The 20,748-nt window shown below is 38.5% G+C and overlaps 1 protein-coding gene across 1 annotated transcript in view; it reads left to right on the forward strand.

Annotated features, from left to right (window-relative positions):
- Positions 1-20,748, forward strand: part of ush2a (Usher syndrome 2A (autosomal recessive, mild)) — a 209,485-nt gene that overhangs the window by 167,987 nt on the left and 20,750 nt on the right. Inside the window, exons 58-61 of the mRNA XM_082142594.1 lie at positions 3,771-3,928; positions 7,251-7,409; positions 7,715-7,877; positions 10,301-10,655. Coding sequence (XP_081998720.1) covers positions 3,771-3,928; positions 7,251-7,409; positions 7,715-7,877; positions 10,301-10,655 — 835 coding nt within the window. The remainder of the gene's footprint in view (positions 1-3,770; positions 3,929-7,250; positions 7,410-7,714; positions 7,878-10,300; positions 10,656-20,748) is intronic.

The following is a 20,748-nucleotide window of genomic DNA, read 5'->3' on the forward strand; positions in this document are numbered from 1 at the left end:
GCTAAGTTACTTTATCTACTGAACTGGTATTTTTACAATTCTTGTTAATTTCCTGACCAGTGATTTGTGATTAAAATGGTTGACCATTAAAAGACCATTTTTGGCTTGGCCCTTTTTCTTTTTGCCCAGGAGTAGATATATGTATATAACACATTTTTTAGTGTATTAATGTGTTCAAGCCATTTATTTCTAAACATAGTTAACCAAGGGTCCAGAAAAACCTCCAAACAAATAATTTTACTGAGCATAAGAACTATTTACTTGTGTAAATGCCACAATAAAAGTACATAGAATAAACAAGTAATAAGATAAGTGATGATCTTCCAGCACCGTTTCAGCTGTGCGCTCCTATTCTGTGGCATATGGTAAATCAAGACCTGTCTATCTGAACGATCAAACCAACCTAAGTGCTCTTCAGCTGTAAAACAGTGTTCGATTGGTTTCTACACATTGTACCCACCACACCCGAGATCCCGTTTCCAGTGGTTGAACTTTCAGATGACATTGGAAAACCTAGAAGACCTATAGCTTTAGCCAAGCAGCATGTCAGGTGACAGGTCACTCCGTGATCTATGCATTGTAGTTCAAGACCACCTGTTCTATATAAAGACGTGATCTATTATGGTTTACTAATGTTTTGCGTTACAAAACAAGTTGCAAAATGTGGTGCAAAAGCATCATGTGTATACTGTTTACACGTGCGTTGGCTGCGCTTTTTCATACAAATACTTGGTACACTTTGGTCTCTTACTAAAACAAATAAGCTTGTTTTATTCTGCTAGTTGAGACCTTTTCAATGAAAAATGACACAAGTCTATCTGTTATGTACGATTATTTTACAGATCACATTTTCATGTAAAGCAGTTATTTTTTCAATCTATGAAAATAGAGCACTTCTGATATGTCAGCAAATTTAAAAGCATTTGTTAAGTGATGGTCATATCCCTATTTTCTCTGGAAAGCCAGAAAGCTTCTAAGCTTTAAAATGACCGAATTTTTGTTGGTTAAGCAAGTTGTTGTTAAGTAATGTGAAAACTTAGTAGTGCTTCAAATTTAGGAGGTTAAGATAAAGTTAAATATTAATAAATTAATTGATTGTTAATTTAAACAACGATCGATTATGGGAAATTTAGGTAAATTGACATTCCTAGTATGTTATAGTAATGAAAGTATATAAATAATTGTATAAAAACAATTAAAATATTTTTTGTCTTAATTCATTTTTGTATTAAATTAATTCCTAAGATTATTATTTGTATGTATTATTTTTTTATGTGCCGAATAATCAGAAACCATCTACTTAATAATGAGCATAAAAAAATATGAGAATATAATTTTCTTGGGTGTTGTAGAAATTCAGCTGTTTTGTCAATGCCTCGTTATTCATGAATATATCCAGTCTTAGCATCTGTGAAATCTGTTGGTTGGCTGTAATCAAAAAATGCACACAGAGACTCTGTGCAAAATAATTGGCTAGTTTGTGCAATATGTTGTGTAAATATTTGCAATGGTTCATTCTCATAAGCTGCTTAAGATACAGGATAAATCTGTTTGTTTCATTACTTTACAATCAGTGATTCGTAGATTGTTCACTGCATTCCTTTCACGTGTATATATATATATAGAGAGAGAGAGAGAGAGAGAGTGTGTTTAAAAAAAATCATCATGCAAATCTATATCTTTCACACTGATTTGAACTGTCAAAACCATGTGTCTTCTGATTGGACAGTTTGGACAGGTCATTCAGTCACCTGACCTCCCTCTCATTGTCCCTCGGCTGCTTTTGTTTATACTGTAGCTTCAAACAGAGCAGGGGATAGCCATGACGTTTAATTTGCCGTAATTCCAGATGACCTGCCAAAAGGCATTCCCTTCTCCCGTGCTCTCCCCTTTCCCTTTCTTCTTCCAATTTAGCTCTGTAAGGAGCGTTACAAAGGCAGACGAGCGGTTCATTATCCAGACAGGCTATAGGCTGAAGTGAAACAGTTAACCAGGGTGCTGGGGGGTGTTCTGCAAGCACTCCTGCTCATCGATTATTTATGACAATGTTGATTAGCTGTCACTTACCTCACTATCGTAGAAAGTCTCTCTGATGAGTGAAATATTAACCTTTCTCCCTCTAGGGAAACAGGTTAGCCGCTTGCCACCTCGTTTGATGCGCCGCATCATGTTTATTCAACTTAAAGCATGCAACATACACACAGTGGACAACATGCACAGCTGTTCACTGGTGTGTTTTAAACGTGTTTTCTGATTAATATCGCTAATGCTTTTATTGCACATGATGAGCATGGTATATAATAACTGATGTGACTATTTTAAAGGAGTAGTGCTGGAACAATAGTTAATGTGAAGGTATTAATGGCTGGCTATGGAGTTTATGGCAAATTAAAAGCCTTTAATGTTGAACATGACCCACATACATTGCTAATGCACACCTTTGCACTGACACCCATCTCTGTGTAAAAGGTAAATCTATCTTGTGAAGTCATGTATGTCTTAAAAGAGCTTTCCGGCGAGTGTTTTTATAACATCAGGCGTTAATACATGCGTATACACACACACATACACACACACACACACACACACACACACACTTCCCTTTCTATTTATATGCATGTCCGTTCAGAGCATCTGTCACGCCTGTCACAGATCACAGTGGAGGGGCTGATCAGCATTGCATTAACAATGTCATCTGTTAAATAGTATCACACTATATCGATCCAGCAGGGACTTTTCCAATGAATCAAGTATAATGTAAAAGCAGAATTATAAGAAGGCATAGCCATCTGAGCATTTTCTTTTCTCCATTTATATTGGAAGTAAAATAGTAAATTTCATGAGTCAACAGCTGATTAGTCGACTAATTAAAGATTTAGTTATTCATTCATTCATTTATTCTGGTGAAAATCTCTTTAAGAAATTGTCTTTTAAATGTATTCTTTTTAAAACACTGCCAGTTTATTTTGTGATAATGAAGTCGGTCTGTACAGTTACTAACTAAAGGGAGCCATGCTACTAAAATAACTAGGGAATTTTTGTAGTCGTAGTGGGAGTTCTGTTTTCTTAATATACACTTCTGACCAGCAACAGTGAAACATGACAAAACTGTTGCTGCTTTTAATGTCAAATTGTACTGCACACTCTCTCCTAAACTGCCCACGCGCTCTCGCTCATTTGTGGTCACAGTCGTGAAATTCCACAGGCAAAAAAGGTCCATTGTCTGTCAAAAGTGTATAAAAGTCATAGTCACTTTCAAACCAAGTTCTGTTGGTCATTGCATAAATCTGTGTAAATTAAACCCGTAGTGAATTCTGTGTGGGGAAATTTTTCGCCTTCATTCGAAATTCCAGATTTTGTGTAATTCTATTGTAAAGACTCGATTTCCCCCGCACTTTTTTTGTATTGATTTGCTTTATTTGTTGGTTTTTATATCTGCTGTTTGCTAGTATTACTTCAGCTTGGTTTCCCATTCCTGATTTTAAACAACATTTGCTTTGTTACGCCTCAATTCTGAGAACTCTGATGAAAGACGCACACCCTTAAACAAAACTATGCTTGCTGTGAAAGACACGGCTTAATGGCAGAATCAATGCACCCGCCTCTCTCGCGGACAATGAATAATTAAACGCAGCGTCGACTCCCACCTGAAATGGAGAATCGCTGAAACAGAGGCAAATTTAACTTCTGTGACAGGAGACTTTTAAGCTAATAGCATAATTTAGTTTCTCAGTTGACTTATTTATCTCCTATCCATCTTTGTTTCGCAGATATGTGTACGAGTTGGAGGCCACCACCAGCGGCGGGAGCAGTCTCAGTGATAGATACGTCATTCAGACCCCCGTCTCCTCCCCGGAAAGGATTCCTCCTCCGAATAATGTCAGCCTCCACGGCCCTCGCTCCGTCTTTGTTGCCTGGTCACCCCCAGGTAATGTTTACAACCTAATGCGCTATGCAGCCTCTCTATTTAGCACTCAAGCATGGCTGATTTATCCCTGCTCGGGCCTGCGAGAGTGACGGCACGCGGGCAAGAATTTACGAGTGGCGTTGTGTGTAATTTACCAGGAGACCAACATGGTCGTGGTGTACATGCATCAGTGCGGGCCGGACGTAGATGGGTCCCACCAATCAATTAACATTCAAACCTAAGTGACAGCTTTTCCTACCTCTAGTGTGATTTAGAGGAGAGTTGTTTGAGATGTGCTCGCCCTTCACCTGCGTGTGTTCTCCCATCACTGTCCAGTCGTGTCTCATTCATTCTCTCCTTCTCCGCTGTTGCTGTGGAGTTGAGGTTAAGTTCAGGTATTGGATTGCGTGTACCAATTCTGATCATGTGCATGCCGGTGCACCCAATCAAACGGCAGCACACATAGATATATTTTATTAATTAATATTTATTTAGAGACATTTAGCTTTCTTGGTTGTACTCAGAAGAATAGAATCACCACCCATGCACCTTTTACAGGAAACTGTACAGCTTATGTAACAGTGAAAGAGATAGAACAGTCAAAATCCCTAAAACATAGTCTCTATCCAAAATACCTTTAAAATGCTACCAAATTTTTTTGCCAAAGTATTTTTATTAAATTATTCAGATGCTGTTTACTGCTGGCGGAATCATTGAGATCCTCCCCATTTTACCCGACAAATACCGCATTCATTCAAAAAATATATGTATATATGTATGTACATATATAATAGTATGTGTGTGTGTGTGTATATATATATATATATATATATATATATCAGTATTTATTATAAATGATTTATCTTTGCTCTCCTTGTAGTCTTTAATCAAAATAACATCCGCTCCAACTCTTCTCTTCTCTGATGACGTGATTACTGCCGCGAGAGCGTGCCAACCTGTCACTCACATGAGATTGTAAGGCCGAAATTCCTGATAAGACTGAACACAAGAGCTCTCACATGCAATAAAACAAAAAATGTACTAATCTGAAGAAAAGATCATGAAGCAAGGACACAGAAATCCATTTGCCAAATTCTGTCCTCACTCATCCTAAACCCCCCTTTCCCCACTCCTTTTCCTTTCACCCTGGTTGAAAGTTCACGAAGAATGACAATATACCACTTATTATGTATCTTGTGCATCTGTTGACATCTTTGAGCAATTGATGTTATTTATTTAGCATTTCTGAATTGGCTTCTTATTGTTTAATTATGCAATTGGCATGATACATTTTTACCTGACAAATAAAATGCTATATTTGATTGATTCTGTATTATACTGAAATCATTTATTTATAATAGATTATAGTGGATTGTGGTGTTTCTGCAAGTATTGTGTCCAGGATAGGTCAAACTGAAGGGCCACGAATGAATGGAGCATGGGGCACATCATCTGGGACCTTTTTGATTACTGTCTATCACTGACTTGTGCAAGTTGTATGAACGTGACTATGAAAACTACACTTCTTGTTAAGAGCAAGCATGTAGCGGCGACTTAAGGACAGCATGATCCAATCAATTCCCGATGGACAAAATCATGTCCCATCCTTACATTCAGTGTTGTTCACTACTATTTATGGGTTTATTGAGACCATTATCCCAGTTAGGTTATTAAGGTGTGAAACTGTGTAACTAAAAAGTCATTTTCCGAGGGGGGTCCATGCAACGTTTCTGAGCTGAGGTTTGCCCAGTGATCCAGAGCGAGTTGTCATTGATGTGGTGTCCTGCATGATCTTATCATTTCTGTTGCAGGCTGCAGCCCACCGGCCTCCACCGATCAATCAATCACTCTGTTTACACTGTGAGACTGCAGCACCGAGCTCATCTGCACATCCCACTGTGCATGTGGGCCAAGTGTTCTCCCACATGGAGAGTAAATGCAAACTCTCTCTCCCTGTGGTTTGAGCTGTGATAGTTCATAGACTTCATCCCAGCATCCCTGACTGCTCTTGTGGCATGCTCAGACCGACTACCCAGCCCACCTGTTTCACATATGTGTGAGAAACCCTTAGCATGTCAGATCTGTGTGTATGCATTCACCTGGTCATGTGTCGCAAATCTCTGCGAATCTGCATGCCTGTATTTGTTTTCCCTCAAGAAGGTGCGGGTGGGTGGGTGTTTAAGCGTGTGCGTGCATATTCACACACTCAAGAGTGATTTCACAGGCTACATTCAAGCGGTCCTGATTGTCTGCCTCAGATGGTCCATCTTTTGTTATTATTGCCCCATTATGCCTCTCTCCTGTGAGAGGATCCCCTTAAACAACCTCAATTACACCATAAGAGCCCTTAAACAGCCCTGATACCCAGAGAAAACATTTACATAGCCCGGATCTTTTATTGACTTTACATTTCGAGAGAGGCGAGCGAAAAAATCTATGGCTTCAAACTACAATATCTCACGCTTGGTTAAGTCCGAATGCAGAAGTGGGCACGGTTTTAAGCTGCACCTGTGCTTGATGGATCAGATCTGATAGCATGTTCCTTTTCTTTTCCTTTGTGCCATTATTTCTTATTAGACTCTCATTCAAGTTGAAAGTGCAAAAACTCCAAAGTCAGTGATTAGTTGTAAATAATAGAACTTAGGGACCTGTGCGATTGAACTTCTCAGGCAGGATGCTTTGATCAAAGCACCATCTAATTCCAGCGGGTTTTTGTGTCTCAGGCAAAAGACTACATCTGCTCAGGGAGACGGCAATGAAGGAAGTTGAATAATTTAACTTTTTCATTTGTAAAGATAATCAGCCCGTTCTGAATACATCTCAGGTCTCATAAATGTTGAATAACCTATCAGCCTCCAGTTGCCGTAAATTATGAAAGGCGCTAGTGATGGGAATATTAACAAAGCGTGGATGCCAGGACTCTACATTCTTTAGTTCAAATGCATTACCAAAGACCGTGTGCGTGTCTGTGTGTTTCGGACAGCGCTGGGATAGACGAACTGGGGGAAGTGCCTGCTTGGCCAGAAGGATGTTGAATCAAGGGCAAAGCTTCCCAAAGTGTCAGATCCACTGTATGTCAGTCCTTGCACTGTATTACAAGTACATACGGCTCTTTGTATATTGCGATTGTGGAAAGGGTGAGCTGAGTGTGTTTTTGTTTTCATGGTGGATTATCACTAATCTCTTTGGTTAGTTTGTCAGTTTGGTGATTTGTCACTGCATTTGTGTCACGTTTCTACATTTTTAGATTTGCTTAAACGAGCTTGTAATGAATTTCCTATCAATGGCCTTTGATATCAGTAAAAGCAAGCAAATGTGACTTTCTGTTTCCGTTTGCCTTTAGGTGTGTATAATTTAAGTGCTCCTTTGGAATATAACATCCTGCTCAATGCAGGCACTGAGCGGCCCCTCGTCCGCCCTGCCGGACCAGAGCACTTCATGCTACTACAAGGACTGGACCCCTACACCATCTACCACATTCAAGTACAGGCCTGTCAGCCAGGTATTCTCCTACCCAATGAAACCTGAACACTTTAAATAGTCAGACAAGAGAATTCAATTATATGATTGGGATGTTCTGTATACTACATTTCAGCTTATGTGAAGACAACAATCAGTCAATTTGGAAATATACGCCTCTGGAAACAATTAATGTTCCTAAATATTACCATTTACACTCAGGGAAAAAACTCAAAGAAACATATTCAGACTATTTCCTTTATTTTCATTTAGATATGTTGCATCAGTTCTACATATGTGTCGTATAGCACATTGCTTTCATGTAAATATTTGTATGTATTTGTGCAGATGGTTGTGGTGTAGGACAGGGGGTGTCTGTTCGGACCCCTGAGGCTGCGCCTTTAGCTCAGGACCCTCCAGTTCTCACTGCTGCAGGTGCAGCTGTTATCGAGGTCCACTGGAGTCCGCCACACAAACCCAATGGCCTCATCACTAACTACTTTATATACAGGTACAAAGCACTCACTCTTACATGTAAACAACAAAACATGCTGGTCTTCTTATTCCAATATCACATTTGATTATTATTATTTTTTATTGTGAATACAATGTAGATTTTTATAGTTATATATTAATTAATTATTTTATTTATTTTATTCATTATTAACCACTAGGGATCCTCAAAACCCCATACTAGAAGAAGACTTTGAGGTTTGGAAGAAAATATTTGGAACAATAATGTTCACTGTGTGAATACTTGAATACTGTTGAACACACAGGCCTAGGACCTCTGTAGAGCAGATATTTTGGCTCTTTTGTGGACATGTTAACCAGTACTATTAACTAGCACTCCACTCTCAATCTCAGCTGAAAATGCACTTTCATAAAATGATGCTGTCAGGCTAATGTCAGTGCAGAGGTTGCATTGGGAATAAATGTGTGTGTGTGTGTGTGTGTGTGTGTGTTTAGGTGTGAGTCCATGTCAAGGCATGTTTGAAAGGAAGGCCGGAAACGTAGACGAACACAAACAGTAATTATGCCGTGACCTTGAGGTGAACAGGCCAATCACAGCTGGTTACACTTGTCAACATTTCCTCTCTACTTCCTGTGCAACTGACAGCAAGAAAATGCAGAATAGTGAGGAGTGCTTATGTGGATATCAGCTGTATATCAGTGACTGTGGTATCTGAGCACAGGAAAGAGAGAGAGAAGGAGAGAGAGAGGCTGATCGGCAGCTCTAAATGGAAGATGACATTGCCCTGCTGACTTTGATTATTCCAGGCACATTCAGAGCCGTTTGAGAGCAATATGAAACAGAATGCCATGATGCTTGCACCCCGCACAGTGGGAATAAAGCTAAGACTGACATGGCACGATCACATCAGAATGCTTTGCTCTGCTGTTACAGAGGAATCCTTCAAGGAGAACAGGGAGCGATGTGCCGGGGAGTAGCCAACTCTATCATTACGCTGCCAACATTGCCCTTATGGTCGGAAACAACACAGCCGGCCGTGCTCGAACCTTTATTGCCCCACATCATGAACGGCAATTTAAACCATTCAGGTTTTGACTTGAAGGATTCCAGACAATGATCAGATTAAACCATAAATTGAGACGTCTTTCCAATGTTTTCGCTCTAAGGATGGCTGCGAAAACAGTGTTTATAGCATCTACTTGAGTGTGCGATTGTGTGTGTGTGTGTTAGCGACAGTGTAAGGTTTTAGTCAAGGGCAGCACGGCTGTTGACCAGTGTCATTCATATGCAAGGTCAGATCAGTCTAAGCCCGCATAAATCTTAAGAAAATATCATTAGCATAGCCACAGATGCCGGGGCATTCCGACGAACGCATGACTGGATTTCATCTTGGCTCTGATTTGGGAGCGGGATAAACTCTGGCAAATACATCACATTCAGGGGGCAGTGAATTCACTCGTGGCTTAAAGGACTTGGTGTATTATTCTATCTGCTCATCTTAATACCGGCGATCAGCGCTGCGCTAAATGTAATCGGTTTAATGTGCTATTGTATATGTATTCAGCTCATTGGAGGTTATCTGAGATTGTGAAGTGAGTGTCCCCTCCTCAGGGATGTTTGTCCTCCACACTTTTAACTTATATTACACAGGAGAATTAGGTATTACCTGGAAGAGTCCTTGACTGCTATACAGAATTTTTGTAAATCAGTTCCTAAGAATACATCCGTGTTCAGATTGAATGCATGCAGTACATGTTGAAGATGCAGGTGAGACTGAGACAATAGAAGCATCGACATAATTCAACATAAGGATTCGCGGCCACAAGAAAAAGATAGGATCTCGAGGCCACGACTTTATTGCATTGTTAGATCATTTTTGATCATTACCTCGACAAAATGATCTTGTGGCCATGACCAAACGTGTATTTATCAACCCAAATGTATGAAAAACAAAAAGCCTAATACAATCTTGTGTTCCAGATGCAGTGTCGGTATGTGTGTGGAACAGACTGCTGATCGCAGCTGTGTGCTGTAGTTTAGCACCATGGTGTGAGACGTTCTTCTCCCCTGCCAGTCTCTGTTTGGCTTTATTTTAATGCGGTGGGTGAGATTAGGCCGTTGCGGTGCGAGCGGGGCCGGCAGGGGCCACATTAGAGCGGTGAATGTCATTTTCTCCAGCAGCATGGAAGCCAGGCCTCTAATGTGGAGGAATTAACGAAGCTTGAGCAAAGCCCAGAGCTCTGCTCCTGCTCCTCACCTCCTCTGTGTGCTCTTCCTCATCTCGGCATCCTTCCTCTGCCACCCCCACTGGATTTGTTTGTTTTTGGGCCTCATTTTTAACTGGAGTCAATTTTGAGGGTCTTTGAAGTAGCCGTTTTGTCAAGTTCTTGTTGTCGTTCATTCTATGGTAAATAAAGTATTTCTGATTTTTCATGTGATCTAAACTATATTCCCTCTAGACAACCAATTGGAACTCAGGAGGAGCTGCTGGTGTTCATCTGGACCGAAGGTCCTCTAGAGTTCATTGATGCTTCAGACTCCCTTCTACCGTTCAGCGAATATGAATACAGAGTCACTGCTGTGAACTCTAAAGGTTCCGTTTCCAGTTCATGGACCTCTGTCCGCACACTGGAGACAGAACCACAGGGCCTTGACGCACCCTCGGCCCGCCCGGCTAGTGCCTACTCTCTTCTGCTGAGCTGGACCCAACCTAGCATACCAAACGGAGTGATCCTCAAGTACAAAGTGGTGTACCAGAAACTACCCAACGATCCTACGTTTAACTCCACAACTGTTACTGCTCTCACAGTTCTGGTAATACTCTTTTCTTCCATACATTTTTGGTATTCTGTCTCTACACTGTGTGATAAGTTATAAATGTTCCATGTGCAAAGAAGCAAGACAAATGAGTAATGGGCCATGAAATAGAGCCCACAAAAAGATTTTGCACAAATCTATCAAATGAAGAGGCAACACTTTTTTTTATCAGAGAGAGACCAGAATCAAATAAACTATTATCGGTGATTATTATCAATCGACAATTTCTGAGAGAAGTTGCACAGATATAATGCTATCTAGTATCAAGTAGTACTTCTTTCTGAAACAAATAAGTATATATTACAAGACAATAAAGGGGAGACTGGGCTAATTGTTTTTTTATTGAGCAAAGACCCATAACTGATGCAAAAAAAAGAAAAGAAACAAAGACAAATGAAGGATTGTGTGACAGTAAATTCTTGAGAAAATCTTATAAACTCTCAATTGTTGTAAATTCATAAACATTTATATCACTTGTGGACAACTTGCAACTTCTTAAACCTGCTTAAACTTCTTGCCCCAACCTGTCCTTTAAGAAAACACCCTAGTCTGAAAACACAGTTCAAGGCTTTCGGTTAAATCTTTTCTAACTGAAATTATATTTGATTACTTAGTTATATTATTTTCTTATATTATTTTTTTGTTTTGTTTTTTACTTCCTTCTTTAAGTGTGTATTGACCCATTGTTGTGTTTTTGGTTGCAACGGATTCCAGTTCTCAGTTCAGCTTCAACACCTGAAGTTTTTCATTCTCCAGCATCAGCATCTGTCTGAGATCATCCATCAGTGATCAGCCCATTGCTTGCATGTTTAAACAGATTCCTCATCCGCTGATGTCTCCACCTATAAAAGTAGCCGCTGTGATTCATGGCGTTCTCGTGTTTGACACAGAGGAAAAATAGTGTGCTGCTTTCCTCGCAGATGCTCACAACTGCATCACGGCCAAATTAAAGGCTTCAGCTTGAGCTCCTGTTCAAAACAAGTGTGAACAGAGCCAGCTTGCCCCCTGATAGCAGCAACACCATAGGGGAAGAAATCCAGAACCCACTGAGGAGTTCAGCTTCTCCCACAGAGCGCCAGATAGATGCTTGCCTAATAGACAAATTAATTATTTTGATAGCAATTAATGAACGTCACCCAGGATAGGCCTTTTATCAGCACCCCTCTTTTCTTCGAGAGTAATTTACAGTTCCGCTTCTATTCTCTTGGCAGTCCTTTCAGGTTTTCTTGACCTCCAGAGGTCGGCTTCAGTGGCGAACGTGTGACGTCAGTTTGCAGTTAATCAGCTTGTAATTAATTTTCCATGTGTCCTCAGCCCTATTGAGTTATGACCCTGGCCTCCTAATGGCTGATGCAAATTTATCATTTTGCAAATTGTACATTTTTACTCATTTTAGAATATATCTTACGATTAAAAAACAAAACCGTCAGTAAATTTGAAAATAATATATTTTTGGGAATAAATATAATGTTCTTTTACTTATTAAAGCTGCTTGATTTTCTGTTTTTGATTTCTAGATATTAAAATGAGCATTCATCATAAATGTATTTGGTCAGTAGCCAAACAGCACCAAATATCAAACTATTATTTTAAAGTAGCTAAATGTGCATTTGCTATGTGTAATGATTAATTTTATTTGCTGATAATATGTAATACCATGATTTTTTGTTTGTTTTTCATATTCATCACAAACTAGGCTAATTTTGTTTAGTTTTAAAAGTAAGGACTTTAGAATATAAAGCTTCATTTACCCGTACTGCCCTGAGTTTTCCCATGTTCATCTGCTGAAGACACTGTCCAATCACGTAACCCCTGCCACGGGGAAATTGTAGTGTGGGTATTAGTGCAATTTCTCACGGCTACATTTATAATCCATCGATCCTGCAGAATCTTTTTTTGGACACTGACTTTGTGCTATATCAGCTGTCCGCCTGCCATGTCAATACTTGGCCTGCAGTGGGGCATCATATTGATTTAGCTGTTGCCAACTGTTGAGTGGCTACGGGTTAATGTTCTCTGGTGGAGTGAATTTGTTTTTATGTCTGAGAATGAAGGATCGTGCAAGTTCTATTTTTTTCCAATGATCTTCCTCTTGCTTTATAGTGTGCACGGACAGTCATGTATGCAGATGATATAACATTGTATTTACTTGCAAAATCAATTGAGCAATTGTCTACTGCTTTGGATGAGGAATTACAATTAGTTGTAAAGTGGGTATGGAATAATAAGGGCCCGTCCACACGGAGACGCGTTTCGCTGTATACGTATACATTTTTTATCGTATTGGCGTTTCGTCCACACGGATCCGGTGTTTTCAGAGACTGAAACCGCTATTTTTTGAAACCGGGTCCCAAGGTGGATAAATCTGAAAACGCAGCCCTTGCGTTTTCGTGTGTACGGCCAATCCGTACATTTTGTGAAACGATGATGTCATCACACCAAGTGTCAACTAGTCAGACACCGTTAAGTCACAGCAACTACATTTATGGTTTTTCATATTGTTCAACAAAGTTCTTGATTAAAAAAGAAAAAAAGAAGCTACTGTGCCTAATATTATTGTTGTATACAGCGCGTAAGGTTTATGCGCATGCTTTAAGTCTTCTTCTCCGTTTTTAGTGTATGTCTGTGGCAGAATTACAGCGCCACATACTGGTCTGACATGTATACTACATCGTTTTGAGTCGGTTTCAGTGGTTTCGTGTGTACGCAGATATTTCTTGAGATGACGCCGTGTTTACGGATTTTTTTTTTTTGAACAGGGAAAAAAAATATCGGATAGGGAAAGCTCTGGCTTCGTATGGATGTGGCCTAAGTTGGCTCTAAATTTGACAAAAAACAATTAGTTTGGATCAAATTCTAAATTTAAATTCAAACCATAGTTTAATATATAGTAAATTGTTGATATTTGGAATACATTTTTGGACCCCAGGAAGAGTAGGCACTACCTAGGTAGTGGCTAATGGAGATCCAAATAAACAAAATAAACTTATTGTTTAAATAAACAATAAAATAAAAGGATCATGCAAGGAAAAAAAAAGTAGTCATTGCTGCTAGTGTGTGCACTTTTTCAGTCTAACAATAGAAAAAAAACTCAACTAGAAATATATTAAAAAAATTATATATTAATTTTTTTTTTAATATAATGTATTATATTATTGTTTGTCTTTAAACAAATAATTGGTTTACAATATGCAATAATAGCTGGAAATTTTATGTATGTAGGTTTCGTGTGCTGGTTGCAGCAATAAAGAAAAGTTGGCAGGATCTAGAAGCAGCAGCTACTTTTATTAGAAACAAACTCAAAGAAACAAAACACTCCCAACACGTGAAATGAAGGACCGTGAACAGAACAACCAACCGAATATTGATGAGGACAGACAATGAACTGAAAGTTGCACAGGCCTTAAATACAAGAGCAAACTAATTAACGAAATGAACTTCAGGTGCGACAGATAATCAAACAATGAGTAACTAAGGAAACAAACTGAAAACTTAACCTATCCAAAACCAAAACAAACACAGATAAATCATGACAATGTAAAATTAAAGGGGAACTATGCAGGTTTTTTAGCTTAATTGACCTTAACTGAACAGCTTCGGAGTCTTTGGAACGGTTATATGACTTTTTTCAGGTTGAGTGGTGGTCTTCTCGCACCCCCCAGCGCCTGTGAGCGGAAAAACCACCCTTGCAACTTTGGGCCGGCAGGAAGTATCGCATGATATCAGGTCTCGCGATGTAACAAATTGTTTTACGGCACTGCACACATACACTATCTAATCTCATGACCAGAGGGAGAAGATGGGAGGGGGAGGGTCGCCAACGAGTTCTATTCTCTATTCTGAAGCTGTAGGGGGAGCTCTATAGAGAAACCCGCAAGCAAAAAGCGAGAAAACAGCGAAGAAATTACCAAAACTGCATAGCGATGCATAGCGACGCTTTAATAATGTATCTATATTCAAAATTATAAATTAATAAATTATATCATATTTTATACATACGTACAGAGCCGGATTAACGCAAAGGCAAACTAGGCACGTGCCTAGGGCCCGATTGGCGGGATGGGGCCCAGACAGAAAAAAAAAAAAAAAAAAGAAAAAAAAAATTACAAATGTCCCATCTACAATTTATTTCAATATTTATTAATTAACTAAAAATAGTGACGATGTTTATCTTAACCATAGACTGTTACATTACTGCAGTTAAACCAATGAATGTGTCCGTTACAAAGCGGGTGCCGGCTTCTGAAAGTATGTGTAACGAACGCATCCATCAGGTGCTGCGAGGCAAAAGCCTAATAAGCACACAAAGAAGCACAGCTCATAATGCAGGTGTGTGAGTTGTCGTCATCTATTTTGGAGTGATTGCAATGTATTCTAAATATAAACTTGTACTGTAGATCAGCGTCATTTCTGGAAAAATCATTCACCGCTTTATTACGAGTTTAAAAGAGCGCGAGCGTCATTAACGTGCCCAGACGCGACGCTTTGAATTTGCGCGTACAATGAATAACATCGCGTCGGGAGCTGACTAGTAAAAAAGCTACAAAATTAAAAGACAAGACGTCTGTATTCTAAGTTAAAAAGCCAACACACTACAACATTTTTAAATGTTTCAAATAAAGGATCTCATATCTATGGGTCTATCTTCTAAATTCTGCTGATGATTAGATTATACCCTGACATTACGCCAATAATATCAGTTTATATATTTTTTTCTGCTCAGTAGCGATCGTGTCTTTCTCTTCCACTTGATTTGTGTATAGCATATTTAAGGTAGCAATGCAATATAAAAGCACTTATGCTCATCTACTGAAGTGGGATTCTGGAACTGTGAATAAATTGAATAAAACCGCAAAATAACAACAACAACAATAACATCTTCATTAAACAAAAAAGAGATTACCTTTAAGTTTATTATTATGCTCTACAAGCCTGCATTTATTTGATCAAAAATACAGAAAAAAACAGGAATATTCAGCAAGGATGTGTTAAATATATAAAAAGTGATAGTGAAGACTTTTTTAAAACAACTTTTTAATAATCAAAAATCCTGAAAAAAAGTATCACAGGTTATAAAATAAATATTAAAGGAGAAGTTCACTTTTAAAATGAAAATTCTGTCATCATATACTCACCGTCATGTTGTTTCAAACCTGTATAAATTTCTTTCTTCTGCTGAACACAAAGGGAGATATTTAGAAGAATGTCAGTAACCAGACAGTTTTTAGGTCCCATTGACTTCCATAGTATATTTTTTTTCCTACTATGGAAGTCAATGGGACCCAAATACTGTCTGGTTACTGACATTCTTCTAAATATCTCCCTTTGTGTTCAGCAGAAGAAAGAAATTCATACAGGTTTGAAACAACATGAGGGTGAGTATATGATGACAGAATTTATATTTTAAAAGTGAACTTCTCCTTTAAGCACCATTTCTAACATTTGATAATAAATCAGAATATTATAAAGTTTTCTGAAGGATCACCTGACACTATATTCAGCTTTGCATCACAGAAATATAAAGTATAGTAAAATAGAAAACCATTATTTAAAATTTTAATAATATTTCACTATATTATTTTTCTGTATTTTTGATCAAAATCCAGGCTTGATGAGCATAAGAGACTTCTTTCAAAAACATTAAAAATAGTAATGTGTCCAAACTTATGTACTGTGTAAGTAAAAATATACTGCTTTTAAAATGAAATGTTGTATAAATAAAAAGGTTAGGAATCATATTTGTTTCAAGTGTTTTTTTTATTGGGGGTGGGGGGCCTCCAACATGAATTTTGCCTAGGGCCTCCTAATGTCTAGAACCGGCCCTGCATACGTATGATATAGGAGAATATGGAGCTCATACTCGACTTTTTTTTAAAAAAATATTTTTGCAAAAATATGATATTTATATGGTTAAAAGGAAGGTGAACTTCTTATAACTTGTGAAACTCAATTAGATCTTTATAGCAGTATACCAGAATACTTAAATAAAATGTATACAATATAATATGTCTTAGTGAGATATAATTTAAATGCTTAGTTTTATTATAAAAGCTCTAGTTTTTATTGTGGGGGGCAAAACATAATGCACTGCAATACAATGATCATTGAGAGAAGTAAACCTTCTTAAGTGTTGATCTTGAAATATTACTAACAATATAAAAGTTATTCTTATGTTAACTTCATAAAAATCTGTAAAGATTTCACAGCCAAAAATAAATAAATAAATAAAAAATGTACCACGACGCAGGACGTTATTAGAATTATACTAAAATGCCTTTTACTTGCTAAAAAAAGACGACAGATGGCATGTAGTAGATTGTGTACAACAGGTTTTTAGCAAGATCTGATCATCTCAATAATTTTAGAGGCCTTAGAAATGTGTGTATCAAATATATCCTTTATAGGATTAAAACCAAATGTTATGTTTATGCTGTGATTGTAACATTGCTAGGGTCATCCTCGTTGAGCCCTGACCAGTAAACATGCTGTAGGTTTCAATCAATCAAAAGAGACTTTTGTGCTAGATGTTTGATTAAGCTTTAGCAATCATTGCTTAGACACGTATGATGTGGAGACGAGTCAGATCTTGGAGCAGATGGTGCAATGCTGTTCAGTAGCTCTTCAGCAGAGAGGAGAGCTTGTGGTCTTCTGTGGTCTGAGCATGCTCATCCTTCTTTTTTTGGGGTGGGTGGGGCTGCTATTGATCCCTGGCTGTGCTGTGTGCCGTACCTCGTGCCAGTGCGTGTGATTAATGTGGACGTCATGGCGGCGGGACTGAATGAGGCTACGGAGCGCAGGCGGTCTGAGCCGCCAAAAGCTTCCTCCCTCACCATGTGTGCAGACGCCCCTCATTACCGAACACTTATCAAGCCTACATGAGAGATTAGGCAGGCCCAGTCACAGCCAGCACCAGACCCGTCCCATCCATTCCTCCCTTTCTTTCCCTCTTCGTCTTTTTCGCTCTCACACTCTCAACGCTATCGCCTTTTTCCTCTGCTTTCTCTACATACCTTCCACCGCTCTCTCTGCCTCTCTTGCTCTCTCTCCCCCTCCTGATCTTTCCAGATGTTGCTCAGCAGCCCCATGAGAACCCCAGCGATGGGAGATGTATTAATACATCCTATTGATTAGATCAGGACCCCTGACAGTCATTTGCAGAGATACCATCTGGCTGCTGTTCCAATGCCTTCACCCAAACAGGACGTGACACCTTATTAATCTCCACCGCCACTCTATAGACGCTTCGCCTTTTGCGCACAGAAGCCTGACTCTGTCGGAGTGGCAAGCGGAGATGCTGGCGGACCTGAAGGGTGCAAGAAATTAAGGTTATTACACAAATTGAGCCATATGGTCCAAATATTTCAGAGCTGAAATTTACTAGGCAATAAAAATTGCTCCTGCCTTCCTAATGGTGTAAATTACAGTTTAACCATGGCTCTAATGATGTCCTTCTGCTGCCTGTAACCACTCTAACATGAAGGACATTGTTTAAAAAATGCACAGAAAAAAAATTAGGAGGGGGGGGTTTGGGTTGAAACTCTGGCAGCATGTTTACAATCTGTTAGTTTATCATTAAGAACACAGTGAAGAGTGCATAAACATGATGGTGGAGCGTTGGACCATGTCTTTGTGTAGACTCGTTTACACACTGTTGAAGTGGAGCAGAATGATCCGAGCAGAACCCCGAGCAGCTCGTTTGGGCCCTTGTTGAACCCAAACTCATTTGCTGAAAGGACAAACAAAAGGGAACTCCCCATGGTCTGCGGTTTTTGATTATGGATTCCTCAGAGCTTTTGCAAGTTTTATTCTCATTTAAAGTTTCAGATCAGGCCGATGACATAATGTTCTGACCAATTTATGACTATAACTTAAAAATTCAATAATGTTAAGGTGTTAGAGTCATAGCCTGGTGGTTTTGACATGCTTTTTAAAAAATAAATTAAGCTGTACATGGTGTTCATAAGTGAGAATGTGAGTTTGAATGTTCCCCCCATCGTTTCCTCTGCAAGAAATGTGTAATAATTTCACAGTTACTCTCCAAATGAATGTAGAAACAACATAAGACAGTATATTTTAAATATTTTAAAGGCTTTTTATGAATGAAGGCCAGTATCACTGATACTAATACTGCTACTGACGTCTCTATGAAACTGATTTTTTAAAAACATTAATGATAGACTAATTATATGTATAATCAACATTTATTAGGCTTTAAAATAAAAAACTTAATTTAAGTGAACTTAAAACAATCTTCACATAAACTCATTATAATAAATGTCATATTTACCTGTGGCCTAATAAACTTTGGCTAAAATTGAATAAAGTTATCAAACACTTTACAGTCTTAACTGCATAAATTATAAATTAAATATAGATGAATAATTATTAAAGCTACAATTTTCTCTGTTGCCTTTGTTCTTTGATTAACATCAAAGAACGTGTTTATTAGGCTGCTGTCACTTTAAGATCTGTCGCTGCTGTACATGACGTGGACATTTTCTCACAACTCTTTAAGTTCATTTAAGATGTTATTTAACTCATTCAAGACTGCTCTTATGAGAATACTCTACAAAATGTGTCTTTCTGTGCGTCGTGTATGCCACAAAGACAGGACATTCACAGACAGCGCATTCTCTTTTGACTTGTCCCGCTTTAATGGTTTAAAAGCATTTGCATGAATAAGAGCGTGATCATATTATGTAACGCTAGCCAAAGGATGACAGAAAAAAAACAGATGCTGCGTTAATTGTGTGAATTTTTTTTAACACATTAAACTGAAAACATTTTGACAGCACTAATATATATATATATATTTAAGGAGTTGAAAATTTGTGTAGCCCTACCTAGTATTTCAAGTTAAAAAAGTATTTAAAAAATAAAAGTACTTAATATAGAGTACCGTAACAATAAAAATTCTGCTTTTATATTGGCTAAAATTTGCTTTTGGGTATGTAAAGTAAACACTCTGGGAGTGTCTTTTAAATCTAATTTCTGATGTAAAAAATCAAAAGTTAGTGGCACTTGACTGTGTGTGCTTTCATTTTTATTTTCTTAATAGGGCTTCCATCATTCACGGTTCTGATTGTCATGCATACTCAGCCACAATCAGAGGAGGTAAACGGTACTTTCCTCTGTTTCTGTATATGTGTGTTTGCATGCATGAAGGGTTTGCTTCATCAGACACCAGCCCAGTCTGAAGAACAGCTGAGTGATTCAAGAGCCCTCTGTCTGATTGAGGCTTGGGTTGAACAGAACTTTACATCTAAACCACAAATAATTAATAGTGTCAAGGCATCTCAGGAACTGGGTGCTGTTATTAGTACTACAGAGCAAAAGGGTGGATGTTTTGAAAGGATGCTCTAAAGTCTCTAGACCCTCTCAACAGTTAAGCTAAAGTGTGTGAAGGAATGGAGCAATGGTGATATTAAAGAGATAGTTCACCAAACATGAAAATTCTGTCATCATTTGCTCATGTCGATCTAAACCTGTATGGGGAGGGGGGGTTATAATGGAAGTCTTTGGACCCCACTGACTTTCAATGTATGGATAAAAACAGTTAAAACATTCTTTAAAATATCTCCTTTTGTGTTCCACAGAAGAAAGTAAGTGATGACAGAATTTTCATTTGAAGATTTGCACTATATTCTATGTGTGTATAAAAAAATAAATAGACAATGAGGGGTATTCAGAGATGAATGATAATGTTTTATAAGAAAATGCATCATTGCATCATTTTATCTGTCTAAAACCCTCTGACAGATTATGAATGCAGGTTACTTAAAACATGCCCAAAGGCTCAACTTTGCCAAAAGCTCCATTTGATGCTTTTTGATGAGGCATTTCCCGGGTTCTGTAGCTGTTAGCATGATACTAATAAAATCTAGCTCAGGCTGAAGTCAGCAGTGGCAGGCCGGGACAGTATGTCTACTGTATGCAAATGAAGCAGTCCCACACCTTTGAAGGGTCAGGAATCTCCACTTTCATCTAATCAGCATAATTGTTGTGACAAATCCACATGGTTATTCTTAATTAAAATCATCCCCTGGCCCAAGCAGCCCCCAGCGCTGTCACAGGAAATAACACATATGTA

This window comes from Leuciscus leuciscus (assembly GCF_965113295.1).
Source record: "Leuciscus leuciscus genome assembly, chromosome: 17".
In the NCBI taxonomy this organism is placed as follows: Eukaryota; Metazoa; Chordata; class Actinopteri; order Cypriniformes; family Leuciscidae; genus Leuciscus; species Leuciscus leuciscus.